Source organism: Manacus candei, unplaced genomic scaffold, assembly GCF_025592945.1.
Source record: "Manacus candei isolate 608988 ecotype Guabito, Panama unplaced genomic scaffold, ASM2559294v1 h1tg000008l, whole genome shotgun sequence".
In the NCBI taxonomy this organism is placed as follows: domain Eukaryota; kingdom Metazoa; phylum Chordata; class Aves; order Passeriformes; family Pipridae; genus Manacus; species Manacus candei.
Window position 1 is genome coordinate 10,890,044 of NW_026138056.1, and position 21,050 is coordinate 10,911,093.

The 21,050-nt window shown below is 39.6% G+C and overlaps 1 protein-coding gene across 5 annotated transcripts in view; it reads right to left on the reverse strand.

The window, feature by feature from the left end:
- Nucleotides 1–283: 283 nt before the first annotated feature.
- The window catches only part of TMEM241 (transmembrane protein 241), a 55,422-nt gene continuing 34,655 nt past the window's right edge, over nt 284–21,050 (reverse strand). For 3 of the 5 annotated variants that reach the window (XM_051775499.1, XM_051775488.1, XM_051775481.1), the window contains exons 14-15: nt 4,299–4,363; nt 284–973 (exon numbers count right to left, since the gene is read on the reverse strand). In XM_051775499.1, the coding sequence (XP_051631459.1) occupies nt 913–973; nt 4,299–4,363 (126 nt within the window). In that variant the 3' untranslated portion in view covers nt 284–912. Of the gene's footprint in view, nt 974–4,298; nt 4,364–4,393; nt 7,613–8,347; nt 8,437–21,050 lie in introns of those variants that run through there. The other 2 variants (XM_051775507.1, XM_051775492.1) reach the window with 2 other exon arrangements.

The window sequence follows — 21,050 nt, forward strand, 5'->3', positions numbered from 1 at the left end:
GATTGCTTTTGTAGGCTCTAATATATCAAGACTAGTTTCTAACAGCCATTGAGCAACCTGAAATGAAATTATTTTAAGAACTCTTGATATGAATTGCTTTACAGTCTTTATGACATTCATTCAAGGTTCATAATCTTTGTTGTCTCTTGCAATAACTTAAGAGACAAACCACTGCTGGGAACAGTATGTGTCCCTCCAACCCCATCGGTCAACAAAAATTTGCAGAGTTCAAGAGAAATCTCGGAGAATGGAAGAGGAAAAAAAACTCACAAAGAGCAATCACTACAGATATTGAGATTTATTGCTGATTTTCCCTTTCTGCAAAGCTGTCAAACTGCTGCAGTTCCAGAAGGGGATTATCTCCAGAAGCCCCTTGGCCTCCGTCCCTGTGCCAGTTCAGACGACGTGACCAGAGACCTGCGTGTGGCAGCTTGCTGCTTACAGAACAGTTGGAGACAAAATCCATCCTTCCGGATCCTGAATTTATGGCAGGATCTGGGCTCTGACATTGCTTGGTATGACCTGCTGTCAGCTTCCAATAAAAAAAAACTGGGGGCATCCAGTGTGGAATGTTGCTTTTCCTGAGTTTAGTTCCCTGTGCAAGAAGCTGCTACTGAGAGGTTCTCACACAGAGCCATCAGCATGAGACAGTGCATTTTTTTCCTTTACCACATCAATCTGATATAGTTTGTCTTGTGCTTTGAGGCAAAGGCTCCTTATCATCTTGCCAACTATGCAGCTTCCTTACCAGCACTATTAATAGCATAGCTTTTCTTTCTTAATGAAAAAACAATAGATCTCTTTCCTCATGTTTGGTTGCACTTCTTCATTCCTGCTGCCGCAATTTTTTTCATCATAGTGTCTCTAGGCTGCAAGTCAGCTCTTTTCCAGCTGGCGAAATCTGGTTCCTCTTTATGTGCCTGTCCTTTCAGTGTAAACAAGCAATGCTTCTCCAACTCCACTGATTACAAGGCTGTAAACAAAGTACACCACAAATTTAGCATCAGGCAAGTCCCTCTACTTGATACAACAAAGGTATTGTTTTACCTAAACACATTTCAACCTAGAGACAGTAACCCAGGTGATTTTTTTCACTTGTCTTGCTAAGAAAACGCTGGAACCCAAAATGTCTTATTTAACTGATCGCATCAGAAACAACCTTTCCTATATTTTAGTGCTGATGGTATTCAGTGAAAATGCATAGACAGAAATCTAAATAGAGAAGGTTGCCCCTAGTTACAAGAATAGCTCCACACTAGCAAGAATAGGAAAGGAAGGCAAGGGATTTGAACCTCATTAGCTTAATGATTCCCTCTTTCTGTTTGTGTTCTGTCCTGAAAACTTGCCACTTGATAATGTCAGGGGAGATGTAAAGCCTAGGTTTTGGGGACTAAGGAAATCTGGGAAAAATACTTTTGCTCTGGTGTGATCCCGTTGGCACAGTGAGGCCAGCAGAAATGCTCGTGTTTGCCTCTCTCTGTGCAGAACACAGTGAAAGAACCTGCACCATCCAAAATGGCACACATGCCCAAGCGCTTCCTGTGCTGCTCACAGCGTAGTGGAGGCAATAACACCTCCCTCCAAGACTCAGGCTAGAAGCAGGATGAATGGTTTTACAAAAACCTTCACTGAAATATGCTATCAACCCATTCAATCCATTCAATAGTTAATCCCCAAATATCCTCCCTCTGCTATCTATCATAGATGACAAGAATATGGTAGGATGCCGACTCTTCTCCCCTTTTATAACAGGGCAAAGCTAAGTGTACTGACCTTTCATCTTGGCCTCATGGCTTAATTAGCTTATGAAACAGAAAAGCTCCTTAATGAACTTTATAAACAAAACAAACTCCTGTTAAGTTCATTTGTAAGAGGGCTTTTTTTTTTTCCTTGGGAAGATAAAAAAAAAGGCATGTAAGGCTGAAGGCTCTTTGGTCTAATAGTATTACATTCACTTAAATCGTAGCTTTAGTGAGCTGTTTTAAAAACCACATAATTGCCCTTGTTCTGAGAGGGAAAAAATATTGTATAACAACAGCACAGTATCTTACAATTACACAGTAAACAGCCCTGGAAAGTAGGTGCTACAGACAGTCTGTAGACAGTCCACTGGGGAGACAGACTACCTTTGGTGTGGAATTACCAACAAGGAGCAAAGGGCTGAGAGGGCTGCAAGTTTTTCGAAAAGATCTAAACCACTTGAGTCTGGTTGCCTGCGATCACTAACAACCTTCGAGTGCTTTTCTTTGGAGAGGATTAACCCCACTGTCTTGCCTGGATTTCATCTCCAGTTATAAACATACACTCTGCATTAATTTCTTTGGAAACTAAGGTTGGACAATGTATTCTTTATCCTAAAGAAAAAAAAACCCAAACCAAAACACTTCATGTAGAAGACCTAAAATCAACAGAGACTTAGAAATTTTTTTTCCCATTTCTACAGAGTAATTTTCCAAATTTTTAAAAGACACTTTAAAAAACAAACCTAACTTTGACATACCATCCCAAAAATTAGACTGGCAATTCTGTACAAAAGATAGTAAACTGCACAGCCCCATTCTGTAAAAAGATGCCTGCATCTAAACTGTTCTTTAATATCATACATCCTACATAAGAGAAGAAGAAGCCAGATTACTAGGCCACTAGAAACCATTGTTATATCTTCAAGATAAAGTAGAGCAAAAACCACGGCTAAATGCCAACCCTTGATTTACCTTCAATTTACCATCTGGCAAATCCTTCAGCTTCTGCTTATAGTGGGGTGACAGCTAACTGCATTTGCCTGTCATTCAAAAATTAATGTATGATATTGTCCATGACAACACTGAACCAACACTAAAAATCCTCAGTGATTAATGATCTCATGAGTGTTTTGCAGCTGCTATGATCTAAAAAACTATTCCCAAAGTTTTGCTGATAAGCCAAGACACTGCCGATGCACAAGCAATATGAGAATTCAAATTAAAAAAATAAATAAAAGAAATGGTTTTCTTTTTGAATTATGACAATCAAAGTGTAACAGTGGCCCAAGGGCTAAAGCAAAGTTTCTCTTAAACATACAGAAGTGTCCATCTTTTATATAACTTGAAGTGCATACAGGGCATGTGTGCAACTACATGGGTCCACGTGCTCACATTAACAAAGGTACACATTATTTTTTAGTACACGTCTCAGTGAATACATATATTTAATCCGAGCCTACCTCTAGCACGCACATGATAGACCTGCACAAACACATGTAAAACACGGTGAAGAGCAGCAAGTTAATGGCCTAGACTGGGAGTGTTGTAGGTGCATTGATACTAGTTTAGTCTCTTACACACAGGTCACGTGTATTCCTAGCACTAAAAAAAATACACAACTTATTTCAGCACTCGAGATTACATGTGCCTAAAATACACATAGGAGTGCATATTCACACACAGGTAAACGGGGCTGGTTTGCACTGAGATTCTTCTTTTTGTAACAATTTTATCACACCTGAAAAAAGAATATGCTAATTCCGCTCAGTGCAGAGCTTAGTCTTTAGGATGGCAATCAAACTGTAAGGTACAAAAAGGAAGACTAAAGCTTTTCAAAAGTAAGCAGATTTTTATTTCCATTAACAAAGCCATCCTCAGAGACACATGCCTAATCCCAAACTGAGATGCTATTTGCATGGCAGAAGCATTTAGGAGCATCAGCTGTGGTCTGTGATTCCCTTTTGCTGGGTGCTATACAAACACAGATCAAAAACACTGCCTTTGACCAAAGGAGTTTGCACCACAATCCTTTATATTAATACCTAAAAAAATTCAGGTTAGGTGATTCATAATGTGTGGTCACACATTTCAAAATCCAGATACAGCTTTGGAAAAAGTTCATCATCATTACTTTCTACTGTTTTCATTTTATGCATTCACAGTACACAGTGTGTTAGGGAAACTTGAATGCACCCTTTTGGTTAAAACGATGTCAGCAAACCTTGGCTCCAGTGTTTTATTTCCAATTCTGCCACTAAATTGTAGCATGACTTTGATGGGTCATTTATTTGCCTATTGCATCTATTTGCCTAGCAGTAAAACATGCTGAGTGAATTGTGGCAAGGCTTAACATCCAAAATGTCCACGTTTTCCCACAGAGGCAGAAGAAACACTCTTCTTATTACTGTACTGCATCCATCACTGCACACCTGGTTCTCCTTACATGCAAAATAATACTGGCAGCAATAGAACTTGACATTTAAAAGTATTTCCACACAAAGCACTGTATGGAAATTCATTTTTACTGTTAAGAAAAAAGCTCGTGTAGGCACTTACCAAGAAATTGTTAGTACATTGGCAGTCATGGCAAAGAAGAATGGTGATAAGCTAGCAGTGATAACCTGTTAAATTGAAAAAAAAAAAAACACAACAAAAAACTACTTTGTGAACTTGTACTATCACAAATGAAAACTGGAATACTTTTGCTGAAATTTAATTTCTGTATATGCAGTCATATTTTTTGCTTTTATTTTTTCTTTTGTTTTCTTAAGCAGTAGATGCAGTACCTAAAATAGACAGTCAATGTACAGGAGAAACCAAATGGGTCTGTGATAAACAGTGAGGCATCGCTGAAGACAGAGTTTACCCTCCTGCCCAGCCTTCTTCCCAATGTAGGTACAGAGACCACATACAGGCACCTCCTTTCCCCCTCAGCCAGTTGGAGACAGGCCAGAAAGAGCAGAAAAGGACCCAGCAGACAGGGACACAAGAGCTGCACAGCTAGTTTAGGGCAGGAACCTGATTGTGGGGTATTGCTGAGAAAACGTGGGCAAAACGTGCTGCAAAACATCAGGCTGGGAAACCAGTGGAGAAAACAGTATGACAGTCATGCATCACAGTTCAATTCTGACTCCTACAGAACCCAGGACACAGCAGAGGGAGGGCAGGGAACCAGAGCAGGGTTCTATCACACATCCCACCTGGCCTGGCATAGAACCCTGCTGGCTTTTACTTGCCAACAACAGACTGGGGAGAGCAGTCAGATCCCATGTTTGGAAAGCCTTGCATTTTTGAGGAGAATGAGAGCTTAAAATGTGTTTATGGTTGTATTAAAAAAATAAAAAAAAATTATCAGGGTATACGGTAAAGGAAAAACCCACAACTTCGGTAGGTTTATATCACAAATCTCTCATTACCACAAGGTGTCCTGGGCAGAGAAGCTGAAGAGAAATGATTTTCCTAGTACTGATCCCAGAAACAGCTAGATCTTGACATACAGATCCCCGCCTCAGCAGCTACAGAGCTACCACATCTGCAGCCTGTGTGCAGTTTTGGACATTTTGTTGCCAGATGGATAATGTAAAATGGAAAGAGTTCAAAGAACAGTGACAGAGTCATTAGATGAGGGGATTGATTTTCAGTCAACAGTTAGGATAAGCAATGCCTGTGGGAAAGGAAGACTTGGTAGTGGTTTACAAATACTTGGAAAACACAAGCACTGAGGAATGAAAGGAACTATTTAGGATAATACAAAATTGCCCAAGGAAAAAGATGAAATTAAGAAACAAAACATTTAAACAATTATCAGCTAAGATTTCCTAATCGTTGTTTGCCTAGTTGACTCCCAGGGGAGACAGAAGAAACTTCATTCCATAATCTATTACTTATTAAAACACTACTATGTGTGCATTAGGGAAGCAAATATCATTTCATAGTGGATTCTGTGCACCAGAGCTTGGGCTAACAGTGTATCAGTCAATACCTACTACATTTGTTACGGCCACATTTTAAAAGTTGGGTTCTGGATCTGCCTGGAATATAATCAGTGCAGGATCACGAGCAGCAGTGGCAGATGAAGAAGAGGCGGTTGTATGTCACTTCTCCAGCCCCACTCTAAGAGTTAGCTGGAGAGGGGACAATAATCTAAAGCTAGCAGTAAGACCATGCAACGGTAGTATGCACCACACAGGAGCGACGGTGCCCAATGGGGACTACACAATGAATACCTCCTCTGGCCTATCTGGGGATGTTTCCTACTTTAGGAAGAGTCAGGTATACAGATGGCTTTTCTCCTTCCTAGACATTACCATAAATCACACCCTGATTGTTCTCCATTTGCCTATAGACCAGGCACCTGACAGAGGAAATGAAGCAGGAGATGGACTTGATCCAGGCAGGATACCACAAGACTGCAGACCCAGTCCATTCCTGCCCAAATGCAAAATTGCTGGTATCAATACAATCACAGACATACCTCCTGATACTAATTTCATCTGACTTAAGTATTTTCACACTGCCAACTGCAGTAGTGTATAAAACGGGCAATGATGTAAAGCTTAAAGCCAATGGAAAAAGTGAGCCCCTATTCCAAGGGAAAATCAGAGATGTGTATCAGCTCTACTCCTACACTCTTTCATGTATACATACAAGCAAACATACAACTAAATATATGTACCAAAAAGAGACTGACAAAGAACAAGTCATAAACGTAGAATTATTCTTCAAAACTCAAGCAGATCATATTGCAACTGTGCACATGCATAGTCATTTGCAGCCAGAGAGAGAGCTGACACCTACTCGAAACAGTGGAATTTAACCATTCAGGAGCTGAATCTTTCGTGCACTTTACCTAAATACAGCTCCGAGGCTCGATATCCATCAGTTCAAATGTGGCACTCTAAAATACATTCACATCTTGTTATAGCAGGCTGGATTCTCTCCTTACACACACTGCAGCAGATGCATTGACCTACAAGGAACTATTTCTCATTTATATCAGTGTGAATGCTTGTAGAATTAACTGTACTGAGTTTATTTTAGGTTAACGTTAATTCATTACATAAAAATATACAATCCTAATTACCAAGCACGTCAACAGAAATGAACAAAGTATGGCAGCTGTGGTATCTACAGAGCATTCTTTTCTTTAATCTCTTCTCCCAAAAGAAACTGAAGAGCTGTACATGAGAAGTGGTACAACTTAAAAGTTGTGTCACCCACTCCCTTGTAGTGCCTTGTTTATTAGAAACTTGAGAATCGAGGCCAACAGCAGAGAAATAAGCATTTAAGAACCCTCCCAACACAGGCCTTATCAGAAACAATACACCATTCTACTGCGATCATCCCAGACCTCTGCAAAAATGAAGGCTGTAGCCTCTTGGACTATTCTAGCTGAACATGGCTGTATTTTTTAAAAATTATGTAAGAGTGTCTCAGTGCCAAAGACAGACAAAATGTGGGTTGGAAGTAAGCGTGTGTAAGGAAAAAAAAAACAAACCACAAAACAAACCAAAAGGAAAACACATTGCTAAAATGTCCACCTTTGATTGTTTACCTTGAAAGAGGAATATATTTAAAAATGAAAAACAAGTCTTCAGAGAAGCTAACTATATAATTTGTTCCAGGGGAAAAATCTAAAATCTAGGGACATAGTACAGAAGGTAATTTTCCTTTAAGTACATTTCAGCATCTTCTGAAGTGTTTTAAGTGCACATTTAGTTTGAAAAAAAAACCACCTACATTGATGTTCTGAATGGCCTTTAAAAAAAAACCCAAATCACAACAAGCTAAGTGCAGTAATCTCTCTTTCTTCACTTTAAAGGTCACAGTTGTCCTCCTAGGCATTCAGATGCCTTAGGAAAAGGAATGAGCTTGCAAGACAAAAGAAAGCAAGTTAAAGGGCAAACTAAAGTTAATGATTTCCAAATATATTTTGATGCTGAATCTTTAAAATTAAGAGATGGAAAGGAAAATTTTATTCAGCTGTAATACACCCATTTTGAACAAAGGTCCTGAAGATTTTGACATACAGTCACTATTCTATCAAATTATACAGATTGGATGGTTGAACATCGACTATTTTAGAAACAGGAGCAGCTCCATAGACTCTGTTTATTTATTTGCTTAAAGGAACTGTGAGCAGGCAGTATTGCAAAAACTACTTTAAAAACATCCATATCCTGAAAGTTTCTCCCAAAATTCTAACACAGTTTTCCACGATTAGGAAAAAAATCCAAGTGGAGCATCACTTAACAAAACATTTCCATGGGAGCTGAATTTTATCCTAAGAAATCATTTCAAACCCTTCCGTGCACCAAAAAAAAAAAAAAGGTTAAAAAGGTTAAAATATTATTTCCTAAAATAAATCTAAGTTTAGTGTGTCATTCCATTGTATTTTGGAAACAAGACCCATTTAAAGGAACACTTTATTAACACCTATTTTTCTTGATTTCAACTATTTCTGTAGTTTCAATCACTGTGTTATTTACAAGTAATTTTAAAAATTATTAAAAATCTTGGCATTTCAAACTGTGTTTGTCATCTCAATCAAACCAGTTCTAGTTCTTTACACGGTGTATCAGCATATCCTTGTGATGGATACTTACCTAGGAAGAGGTCTGTGCATAAGAGGAGAGTGGGCTGATCCCCTCCACACAAAAGACTGGGACTGAATAGTCAGGTAATAATACAGGGACTGAACAAGAACCAGGAGAAAAAAACAGAGGGCAACTCAGCCAGTTAAGAGGTATCAAACTTCTTCATTGGAGGACATTCCAAAATTCAGGTCCCCCACAGAAAAGGGTGAAAACTTCAGGGATCAACATCATTCTGGGAACCAAAGACAGGCCTGGATGCCATAAAACATCCCATACACTGTTTACATTGTCATTTACATTTAACAAGCTGTTCTCAAGAACAACACAGTGCCCAACTTCAGGATCCAAAGAGAAGAAGGGCTCCAGCTTGCCACTTATCAGGCTGAATTACTGGCTACTAGAAAAACAACAGCAACATTGAAGATCTGGGTAACAGACTAAGATCCACAAAGCACGAATATCCTAATGTGTGGAAGAACTTGTTGTAGAGTAGGGACAAATCCAGCATTCAAAATTACCTTTGCACAGGAAAAAAGTAGGTATAGGAAAGAATATGCTCTCATGCATCTGGTTTTTGTAAATCTGCTTTAGTGACTCAGGAGTGGAGGGATGCACTATTACTACTGTCTTTAAAGAGTTCCCAAGAAACTTGGATGGACAGACCCCTGCACAGCTCATGGCATGAATGATCTCCTTTCTCCTAATCAATCATGATCAGACAAGAAAAAGGATTCAGAAGTGACAGTAAAATTTGTTTCATAAATGTTGTTTAAAAAAATTGAGGGAAAATGGAATTTATGTTAGAATTAGAAATTAATTTAGTTTTATAGATTACAAAATAAAAAAATATAGGCTGTTTGGAGAATTTCTTGCTGAAGGATCTTAAGAAAAGGCAAGATCACTATTGAGCCAACATCCCTATTAGATCTTTTTCTTGACCACGTAACATCAGAAAACTCTGGTAAGTCTGATGGCATTCTAAGGGTTTCTGTTCCTTGGCAAAGCAGGAATTGCATCCAGGGAGATACAGGAATGTGGAACTCTGTATTCTTCTCTGTCTTGCCTTCCCCATTGACCAGCTGTGGTTATACCACAGCTGCTAGTGTGTCAAATCTTGATCAGTTAAAACCAGCCAGCACTGGGCTAGATAAATGTGTCATTCTTGACGAAATTATTGATTCCTTTCATCCCTGACTTTACAATTACTTCAGAAAAAGATTTTCAAGCTGCAGAAGCTGGCTGTAGCTTCTGAATATCTAGCATTTCTGAGCTGTTCAAGAACATATTGTTTATACAGCCAAGAACACAGATGAGGACATTTTCAAATTTTAGATTCTGATTTAATCTTCCTATTTGAAATGGAAAAATATGGGGGGGATTTAGTCCTGACATGACCACGATTTGTTAATATTACAACCATACTTGTACACACCACATAAAAAGTATGTTGCCTCTGATACTTTTAAACTGTTAAAAAGTTAAATGTCATAGTTCTCGCTGTAAGTGAACACAGAATACTTTACAAAAGTTTTCCTTAATTTGTGCACACAGAGCCAATCCTTGTAACCTCACTTCCCCAAACTGCCAAAACCTCTGTCCTTACAAAAACGCCTATTTTTTTCCAAAGACAGTGTTTTGAAACAGCTCATCAAGTTCACTCACTGTTCAAAATAAATCATTCTATTTACCATCAGATCGTCTTCTCAAAACATCAGGAAAAAGCTTCTGATGTACATAACCTTTGTTTTCATTCTACTTTGGAATTAAAGCAATATCAAGCTTTTTATAGACATAATATTCGTTTTGTCCCTCTTCTGCGTGGTTTAACCAGCTGCTAAGATAATCAACAAAAATCACCAGGGAAATGGATCACTGTTAGTGACACTGAAAACAGCTACACCAAGATAATCCAGTACTACCAAAAAGGTAAAAATTAGAGCAGGTAAACATCAGTAAAAACACATAATCTTTTGTTTCTTGAAGGCGAGCCACTGAAATAATTTCCCAGATTTCAGAGTTACATCTCTTTTGTACATACGTTTACTTCAGAGTAAACATATGTACATATGTGCACACAAAATGTTATGCCAGATATGGAAGTCTAGCAAAAACAAACCAAAAATCTTCAGAATAGAAAAAAAGGAATAGCTAATATTTTAATGCCATCTTCTGTATTCATTAATTCACATGAATTTTCTAAGCTATTAATATCATTCTTCTGTTTGCACACATTTTTCATCTCAGCTTGTCTACAAGCCATCTTTATCTAGCTCTCCTTGGCTTTGCTATATCCAAATTTAAGGCAACCAAACATTGCCAGATGGGTAAATTCTCTGCACCCTAGCAGGAATACTTTCATTCACAGACATTCAGTAGCTACAGAAACAGATGAACAGATGAAGGCATTGAAATGGGACAGCCAAACACATGGAAAAACACTGAGGGACTGAGATCTCCCTTGTCCAAACCCTGACTGAAGTGGTCCAGCATGTACTGACAAATCTTTTTGAAATAAACCAGACTTGAGATGAGATCTTCATAGAGCAGGTGGTGATTGTGAGGTTTCAAACTGCAGAAAGTCAGCAGTGAACAAGGAGAGGCACCAATAAGACCACCGGTAAGCTCAATGATTGTGGAAGGCTGGTACCATCACTGGAAACCTGCCATTAGTTGACAGCAAAAACCCCTCCTAAAGATGACAGACATGGTACACATCCTCCCTCATAAGAAAGACAGGATGGGACTAGAACTAATGTCAAGTACAGCAGGATTGCTTGTAAATAGCATAGGGGAAAAAAAATACAAACAAACTGTGTAGAAAAAAAGTAATATTTTTTCCCCATGATCATCAATCAAAATAAAGCACCATTAACAACCATTAACAGCTACAGATGTTGTGAACAGATCTCCTCCATCCTGAGCAGAATTAAGTATCTGAATGAATGCTGCATGCAGAACCAGACCAAAATCAAAGTAGCATTAGCTGTTCAATTTCTGGTCAGCTTTGGGGATGACCTACCCAGAAATAAAAAGCTCCCTGGAAGCTTTCAAGTATATTGCCTATTGCAATGACAAGGCTTTCTGTGCAATCATTTCTAGAAGCTCAAAGGCTTTTTGCAAACAATCTCTGGTTAAAAAAGAGATACAGCAAATGCAGGCAAAATTCCTCTGACCAACTCTCCTGTAAAGCCTCCTCCCTCTAGCTATTGATTTAGTTGTATTAATCAATACAATGAAACGAACTGTGAGAGTTTTCAACTTTGCTCTGGGGTCTGCTGTTACCAGTTGAAAAGCAAGACAATATATGCTGCTTAACCTACAGGCTTCAGGTGATAACACAGCCCCTGAAGAGCACTACTAATTAATGCACTGACAAGGATGGATCTTAAGCAGATATACACCTTTTTCCAAGGAAAGGTAATGAAGTTTTAGCCGTGAACCACCAAAATAATGGCTCTTCCCAAAGGAAACAGCAATGCCATGATTCTACCTGAAAAGCTGAGCAGCCCAAACAAGGGAAAGAAACAATCCAAAGTAAAATACATTGAAGGAGGGGGGAAAGCAAACCAGGCTTCCTTCTCAATTCTCCCTATTAGTTTAAAGCTAACTTGAGCATGTCTGCTGCGTACCCTCACAGCCTGACCAAAGTGCAGACATGCCCTAAGGGTTTTCATTCTCTGACAGACTTAACTGGAGACCCTCAGTCTATGAAATCAGGGGACACTGCAATGAGTTTGTGCATTACAGCACACTTAGGTGCACATCGCTCATAGGTGGACTCCGCTCAGCTCTCCTGAAGGAAGAAAACCCTTTAACCCTTCTGACACACAGGCTGTTCCCTAAAGGATAATCTGGTGCTGCTGGCACCATGGCAACAGTGGCACCATGACAACAGTGACAGAGTCAGTAACTTCATGATCCACAGAGCTTTGATCCAGCCACACAGAAGTTTTTCCAGCTGCTGTAAATTTCTTTTAGAATCTTCATTTCTTATTTGCCTAAATGCCTGCACTCATCTCCATCTTCCCTAAAGTCTCTTTTTTCTCAGATGAGTTTTTGGTCACTCTCTTCTGCCCTTTCCTTATATTTTATTCTTCTTTTTTTCTTTTTTTTTTTTTTTGAGCATTATTACAACAATAATGGTAAATTACAGGGGCTAAGAACACAATCAATTCCATGTGTTATGACTCAAAAGTAGCCAACGTTTAAACACGCCTTAGCAGTCAAATGCCTCATGATAATGACAAAACTTAATTATTGGGTAAATGAATCTGTCTGGTTTTCATAAAAATTAACTTCTGACAAAGCTTAAAATCCCCTACATATTTTAAAGTGGTTTTTTTTCTCACTTTACCAATACCTAAACCAATAATCTCTGTATTGAAAAGGAGTATTTCTATATATCAGCTTTTCAACTGCTATAATAAAAGTAGATTTCTTAATTATCCCTAGTATGCATTTAGAGGGCAGATAATCCTCTGCATTTCTATGGCTAGATACCCATATGTAGACGTAGTATTCAAAGAATTTCGTATCCATCCTCTACTTTCTATCTCATTTATGAAGATTTGGTTTTGGTGCTGTTTTCTGTAAGTTCTTTTCATTTCCAGGATTTGATGACCAACACAACCATGATGCTGATTCTGCAAGTCCAAGATTCTGCAAGTTCAAGATTGGAGCAAAAGGTGGTTGTATCAGTTTCCTTAAAGTCATCCAGTATTCTGTCTTACCAGATTAGTACATGAACTGTGTATGACTAACGTCCAATACTTTCAGATTAATATTCTATAGTAACTAGTTTTTAGCCCCAAGCATCCTGTGAATACCAAAAGAACTTGCTGAACTACTGTGTAACTTCATAATTTTTTAATTCCTCATAAGATGAAAATGGCCAAGCTATTGTTCTTGTACTGTATGCATCTCATTAGCAGTTTGGCTGCAGGAGAAAATGAGCCATTAGGGAAGCTGTGGTTAGTAGGTCATTCTGGAACCCAGCTGTGTGCCCAGCCCCATTCCACAATTCAGAAAGGGCTCAGAAAAACTCATGTCTCTTGCCTCTGAATCACTTCTAGAGAATCCTCTGCCTTCACCTCTTTAAGATATGTGGCACCTGGTCTTACAGCTCTCAGCCATACAAAGATTTCATGTATAGCTCACAGACAGCTCTTCTAATTTGTGGCAATACCTTCATTTTCTTGGCTCTGCACTGTCTCTTTATTTAAACCTTACATGAGCCACCACAGAGAAAGATATGGCAATTATTTTGTGTTGCAGAAACAACTTACCATGTTAAAGTAAAGTAAAGAAGGATATGTGTGTTACTGAGTGTAATTAATAGGATCTGTGTAAGAACATTCTCCTCTTAGGAGAAGCAGGATATCATGATCATATTTACAATGATCAGACAGGAACAAGGCAAGGCAAGACAAGACTCCTCCTTTTCAGAAAGGCCTACATCTATCAATGTATAAACATGTATCTATCATTCGTATATAAACATATACTACATATATACCATTGAAATATATAAATGTACATCACAGATGAGAGAAGATTGAACTATTACAAGCACATTACAATTCAGTTTGTTTTCCTCAAAAAAAGTGAGACTTTTAAAGAAAATCAAAACTCTTTGCTCCTTGTAAAATACCACATTGGGTTGAAAATTATGGTAGCTATTTCTTTTTGAATATCAAGTAGCCACTACACCCCATCTTCGGTCAAACATAAAGATCAGACTTTCTGTCAAAGCCAAAGTGAATACAAGAAACATTTGCCCTCTGCTCCTGGAGATAATGGCCAAAACATACATTTCCCCTTCCTGTAACTAGAGATAGCTGGAGAAGTGCCACCAATCTTCAGCCTATAGAGTGGTTGTAGTACAGAACTCAATTTTAACAGTACCTCTGCTCATATGGAAATATTTCTCTTAAATGTCACAGTCTGTAAATCCAGATACTATTATTACTCTCAGTTACAGTTCTGTATTAAGGGGACAAAGGGAAAACCCTGTGCAATTCTTGTACGTTCTCCCCGAAGCACGCTTTGCTGATATGGAAACACTATCAATCATGATTCAAACAGGTGTGTGTACATGCACCAGACTAAGAGCATCTGTTTAGGTCAGTTCTGCAAATGAGAGGCACAATCCATGCTGAAGCTTTGTCAAGCAAGGACAACAACAGTCATTTAACGAGGGACATGAGAAGGCTTCTTTAGGCCAAATAAATTTGATTTTCTTTGATATCACCAAGAACCTTTTTTCCTATTCTTGCTATTACCGGATTGACTGTTAATGTACGTATATATGACCAAAAGCTGAAATATATTTGTATTTCCAGGTTACACCAAACTTAAGACCCAATACCTCCTGTTTCGTGTAAATGCTTCCTGCATTATAATGCTTAACTGTACTTTTCCTGTAGCTTTTCAGCCTATCAAGGAGTCTCTTTCCCTTATATGCTGCCTCAATACTGCAAAGGCCTTAAACTGCTCCTGACATGAGGTCTCTCCCCTGAAACTTCTGAGCTCAGAAGCTGACAGGGCAATGTGATTCATCATCTTGTTCTTATGTTATGAATTATTAAATATTTGTCTAATGGAGTAAGCATTGCAGTAGCAACAACAACAGTTATGAAGTGTCCTATCTACCAGGATTGCAGACACCAACTGGATGGGACTGAGGGTTTGTTTAGTCAAGTATTGGTTGATGGCAGAGAATTCAGGAGAATTTATGATCTCCCCTAATGCATCAAGTCTGCAGTCAATGTGCACAGCAGAGGAAAGGATGTTATTTGCATCTTGATCTTAGCTGATGCAAAACTTCCATCCCATGGCATGCAGTTCATTAATCTTTCCACTGCTGTCTTAGAAACATTTCCATATAATGTCTGCTTCTGCTGAAATTACTAGCAACTCAGTCACTGGAACCTTTTGAACCTGTAAAAGATATACATCTCTCTACCTTTACTCAGTCTCAGTATTATCTTCTGTTTGATGCCTTAAATTCTACTGGTCAGTAATATCATACACTGTGTTAAACAATTACTTTTTCTATCTGATTTGGAAAGCACTGATTTTCAGTTTTGGGGAGCAGTCAGCTGTACTAACCCTCTGCTGCTGTAAAATACCACAATAAAATACACTTCATCTTATGTTAAGCTCAGAAAGAGCTAGCCTTTCGGCAAGTTACTCTTCACCTAATGAGATCATGAAATAGAAATTACCATAAAGAGACAGAGACTGATAACCCAGATAAGAAACCATGCTTTTCATTGTCACATGTAAGCAGTTGTGGTGGGTTGACCTTGGCTGGATGCCAGGTGCCCACCCAGCCGCTCTATCACTCCCCTTCCCAGTGGGACAGGGGAAACAGTAAGGTGGAAAAAAAAAACAACTTGTGGGTTGGGACAAGGTAGTTTATTTAAAGCAAAAAGTAAAGCGAAGCTTGCACATGCAGAAGCGAAAGATAGCAGGGTTTATCCTTTACTTCCCAGGAGAAGTGATGGTCAGCCACTCCCAAGAAGCAGGGCTTCGGTGCATGTGATGGTTCCTCAGCAGGCAGCCATTGGAGACAACAAATGCCCACCCTCCTGCTCTGTGCCTTAGCTTTTATATCGGAGCTGATGTCATATGGTATGGAATATCCCTTTGGTCAGTTTGGGTCAGCTGGCCTACTTGGGTCCCCTCCCAGGATCTTGCCCTCGACTGAGGAAGGAATGTTACAGTGCTGATGCTGTGCCTGCCCTGCTCAGCAGTAGCCAAAACACTGGTGTGTTACAAACTCCCCTCTAGATACCAATGCAAAGCACAGCACTGTGAGGGCTACTGTGGGGAAATGAACTTCAGCTCAGCCGGACCCAACACAGCAGTGAATGTAACAGGCAAACTGACAATTTGCTATGTATATCTGGCACAAAAGGAGCTGGCTTCTTGGGAAGGACCAAGCTCAGCATCTGCCTATGTCTACCTTCTTCCCAGGTGCTAGATGCCAATGGGTGGGCCCACAGCCAGATCAGCCAGGAACTGTTACTGTAACTGCCTTGCAGTATCAGGACCTCTGACCAACGGCAGGAGAGGATGCAGTTCCAAACTCCTCAAAGGTGGACCATGACCTCCACAGCAGTGGCTCAGTGGTGGCTCAGCTGGCATTCAGGAGAAAAGAAAAAGCTGGTTCCAGCAGACAGTGTTTTTTATAATAGACTGCTCGGTGGCTGTGATGACTCTTCAGCATTTAGCTACTTTATGTGCACCATTTCATAATTCTTACTAAAGTCCAAATTAATCAGGCTGATTCTTTCAACCACTGTCAGTTCGATCTCTCTCAAAGTGCAAGAGAACATAGTTCAAGGAACCACGACTTTTGAAAGTCAACTTCAACAATCAGGTGACTAAGGCAAAAAAATGGGGCCAAAGGCATTTGTTGCAGGCTACATCAGTGTGTTCCCATGCATCACAAAACCTGAACGTCTTTTTACGAGTCAGCTGGACACTCAGCCCAAAGCCACGTGCTTAGGTATTGTTCTATATCAGACAATAATTTCACAGAACAGACCTGAAGACTGAGAGCAGTAAATATCCCCTGAGCAACCTGGGAAGCCAACAGTGAACTTTTCTTATCCACACAGACATCAAGTAGGTGAACACCCACCCAGTTGTGCACTCTGAAGTCATTACACAACTGACTCAAATGACCCAGATGGGGACTAGCTCAGGACTAATCACATCTGGAGTACTTTGCTGTAAAGGGGTGCTGGGTAGGATGCTGCACACATTCTCAGAGATTGCTCTTTCCATGCCAGATTGCCCAAAGGTCTCAGGCTGAACACTGCAGATTGAGGCCACTGTCAGTTCAAGACCTGTGTGGTTTTTGTGTGAATCTTCAAACTGTTTCTTGTCCCCAGTATCACTGCTATAAGAGAACAGATCCTACACATGCTGCTTTACTTATGCATGGAAAGCCCAAATATTGTTTAAAGGGTTCAAGGAGATTGTGAGAACCAATGAGGTTGCCTGGCTTAAGGGGACTGTTTTAGTTAAAAGCAACAAAAATGCAATTTTCCATTGTTAAAATCAATAGAAACACCTGAAGTGCTTACGTTCCTTGTCAGCATTATCAGATGTAAAACATTTTTCTGCCATGACTTAACTCAGGACTCTGTGGAGGATATCAGTAGTATCAAAATAGCATAGGAAACTTTGGGATGCGTAATCAAGTTTTTTTAAAAAAATCTGTTAGCAAAAATAGCAAGTTTCCATCAACCTCTCTTCCCCATGACACTTACAGTTTTGGTATTTCTGTGCATGTATAAAGTCCATTTCCTATTGTATTTCCCATCTCACGACTCCTTTGGGAAAGCCTACTTCATAAACAAACAATTCCCAGACCAGATAACTAAATCTTCCTACTAACCCCTTTCCATATAACCCAACAATAACAGAGACACAGTCTCTGCATTGACATTCTTTGGTGTGTTTATGCTGTTTTAGTAATGATGTAATGGAAAGTAAGTGACATGCTATTATTATTATTATTATGCTAAGGACTGCAAGGAAGAATTGGTATTCTTTAAGGTTTTATTTTTCCATTCAAAAACAAAAGTCTATCCAGGGCTTTCTAACCATTCACTATTACGAAAGGTCAAAATATTCCATCAGAAACATTAAAAAATATGATACGTGAAAAAAGTTTTTTCAAAACATTTACACAGTTGATCAATTTTGAGTAATGCATTTTATGAGCAACGTCACAAGGTTATACACTTAGCCTTGTGGGCCTCAGCAGTTCCTGCATGTCCCACGCATGGGAAGACAGCGACAGAAGTGACTACAGCTGACCACAGTCTTGGCCTCCCATTCCCTCATAAAGGGTGGGGAAGCCTCTGCAAGGCAGACCCATTCCCTTCTGGCTCCTTAGAACAACCATCCATAGTAACACACATGGAAAAAGCTGGACTCTGCCCTCTTCCTGTCCATGCCAGCCATGTATAGGTCAAGAACAACTCACATCTCCTGAGATTGTCTGAAGCCCATGTGATTTCCCTGAGCACCACATATTTGAGGAACAGGATATATGCCATTTAGTCTGAGTTCCCCAGAGCCCTATGGTTGTTTGCTTACTTTTGTTGAAAGTCAAAATCTAATCCTTAAACAGGTGTACATAGTTAGACTGAGAAATTAATGCACTTGAGATCTGGCAGGGATCGGGTCCAAGGTGGGGAAGAAGGGAAAGACAGGGAGCCCCATTTCAGAGAGCAGCAGCTTGTAAACATGAGAAGTTTCTGAAGGAAGCCACCTGAAGTGTGACACCGAGTGCCTATGACAGAGGTCAACGATTACCCTCAAGAGCTGTGAGACAGTCTGGAGACATTTCACCCATGAAGGTGAATCAACAAGGCAGCTAGCAATCCAGATCCGGAAAAAAACAGGGAACCAGCAAAGGAGAAGAACGTGGCTGTTCTTGCTCATTTTTAGAAGCCCAGCCTTAGCTAGCTTTGAAACCTTCTACATTAGTATGTTACATAGTGTGCAGTTCTCCCATGTAATTTTGGCATTTACATCAGTGCATTAGCAGCGGAAATTATTTCCAAAACAGTTCTCATTCTTTTTGTCACAGTTATGATTCATCTACCAACCTCAGCTCTCCATATATAAGTAACTCCAGAAGACCAAATAAAAACTTGAGAGACTAGGAGCCTATTATGCAGAGGAAGCAATGAACCTCCCTCCTCTGCAATTCAAAATTCTTTTAGATTTGAAAAAATTTAGTTTTAAATTATAATTTTCTACTGTCAAGCATATAGAGACAGTTTGTCAGCAGTAGGAGTGAAAAAGTACCTTCCAAAGACATACTCCAAGCTAGTGCTTCTACTGTTAGCTTTATGTTCAAGAAAATGACAATACCAAATGTACACTTCAAATGGATATCATAATGGATAAAAGGAAACAAACTAATTCAGAGCATCTCTTAGGGCTCAATCTATCAAGTAATGTCTGCTAAGACTGGATTGATTATATCGAGCACAGATGAAAACTGTGCTGCAATACTTCCTCCAAGTCATAACACGTAACTTTATGTACTTATTTGTGTGACTTGTTATGCCCAAAAGCTGTGTAGCTAGCATTTTCAATGGATACACAACTGCAGCCCTATACACCGCCTCTCAAAATACTGAAGTTTTCCATTACCTGCAGATTCAAAATCTCCAACAAGTCTCAGCTGTTCTTGTAAGACAGCTTTCTTAAACTGCATTAGTGCCCCAGGGAGCCTGTGTCACTCAGCTTAGTGGTCATGCAGCACACAAAGGAGTTGTTATGGAGACTGATGTCTTTCTAACAATTATATGGTGTAATTAGTGTTGGCTGCTACAACATAACTATCAAGTTGTCTCCATGGAAACTACCCAAACCCCTGTATTTTTTAAGGTTTCAGCAACTGGTCTTTTTTATAGACCCTTCATACGCAGTGAAGTGCACACTGATTGCCTTATCTGCTTGTCAGGCTCAGCTGAGAAACACATTTTCTTTTCCAAGGTATTTGCATAGTCCCCATCGTGACTCACAGGAATCAACTTTGTGTATGAAGAATAATGTACATATTTCATACAGTGAGGACCAATCACAAAACAATAAGGATTGTTACCATTTTCAACTACCTTTATGCATACATGTGTGCATATCCACGTGCATTACAGTGCACAACACGTGTAGCTGGAAGCAGCTCACTTCTGCTCTTATGAACCCCTTCCTGGTATCCTTGAAAGCTTTAGGGTCACAGAAACTCCTTCTCAGATTAGAGACACACTTCTAACAATGCTGGTGCCACGGAGAGTTCCTACCAGTAGAGTCCAGATGGGTCTAGCACACAATTCTCCCTCTCTCCTGGGGCCTTGGCTTGAAGCTGCACAGTTTCTCCAGGTTGGGTGAGGAGCGATCTTGAGAGAGTCTTGCATACAGGGCAGGATCTTTGCCGAATGAAACCACACTGTGTTTATGGAATTTCAGTGGGAGTTTATGACATTTTTGCATAAAGCTTTATGAGGTCCTAGCCAAGAAAGCAACGTGATTTTCAGCCAAGAATCTCACTGTCACTGTTGCCTGAGCCCAGTAGCATGCAAAGAAGACACTTTTTCTCTCTACAATATAACCAAGTGGGCAAGTGCCAGAAAATCAAACACATTCTTTTTCTGGTTATGATATACATATAAAATTTTTGAACAGACTTTTTAAACACAGAATCCTGATGCACTAGGGCAGCAAAAAACAAGGAGATCCATTTGCTTCACAAAGTATCCATGGCAGGACTCTTGAGCACCACTTATTTCCTGCAAGTAAATAGCCCTCAACAGAAGTAAGGAACTGACATTCTGGACTAGAATATTTTCTAGCACTTGCATGCGAAGCAGCAGTGAGAGAGGAATTAAGAGATATACAAATAGAAGCACATGCTTTAGCAGAGGCTTTAAGACTGTAAAAATATGGAAAAGAAAGCATGAATTAATTTTATTTCTCTTGGTTGGTTTGCACCTGGGATTAAAGCAGATAAAATGTGAACAGTCTGCAAAAAGGTGCAGTGAGCACAATCAGCCTAGGAGCCTCAGAAGACCTGCAGTTGTGGCTTCTCCACTTCATGAGAAGCAGCAAAAAGAGAATTTCTGCTTCAATAAGTACTTTTCCAATCATTAAGACTGGATATCATCCTTTTTGTTTGCAC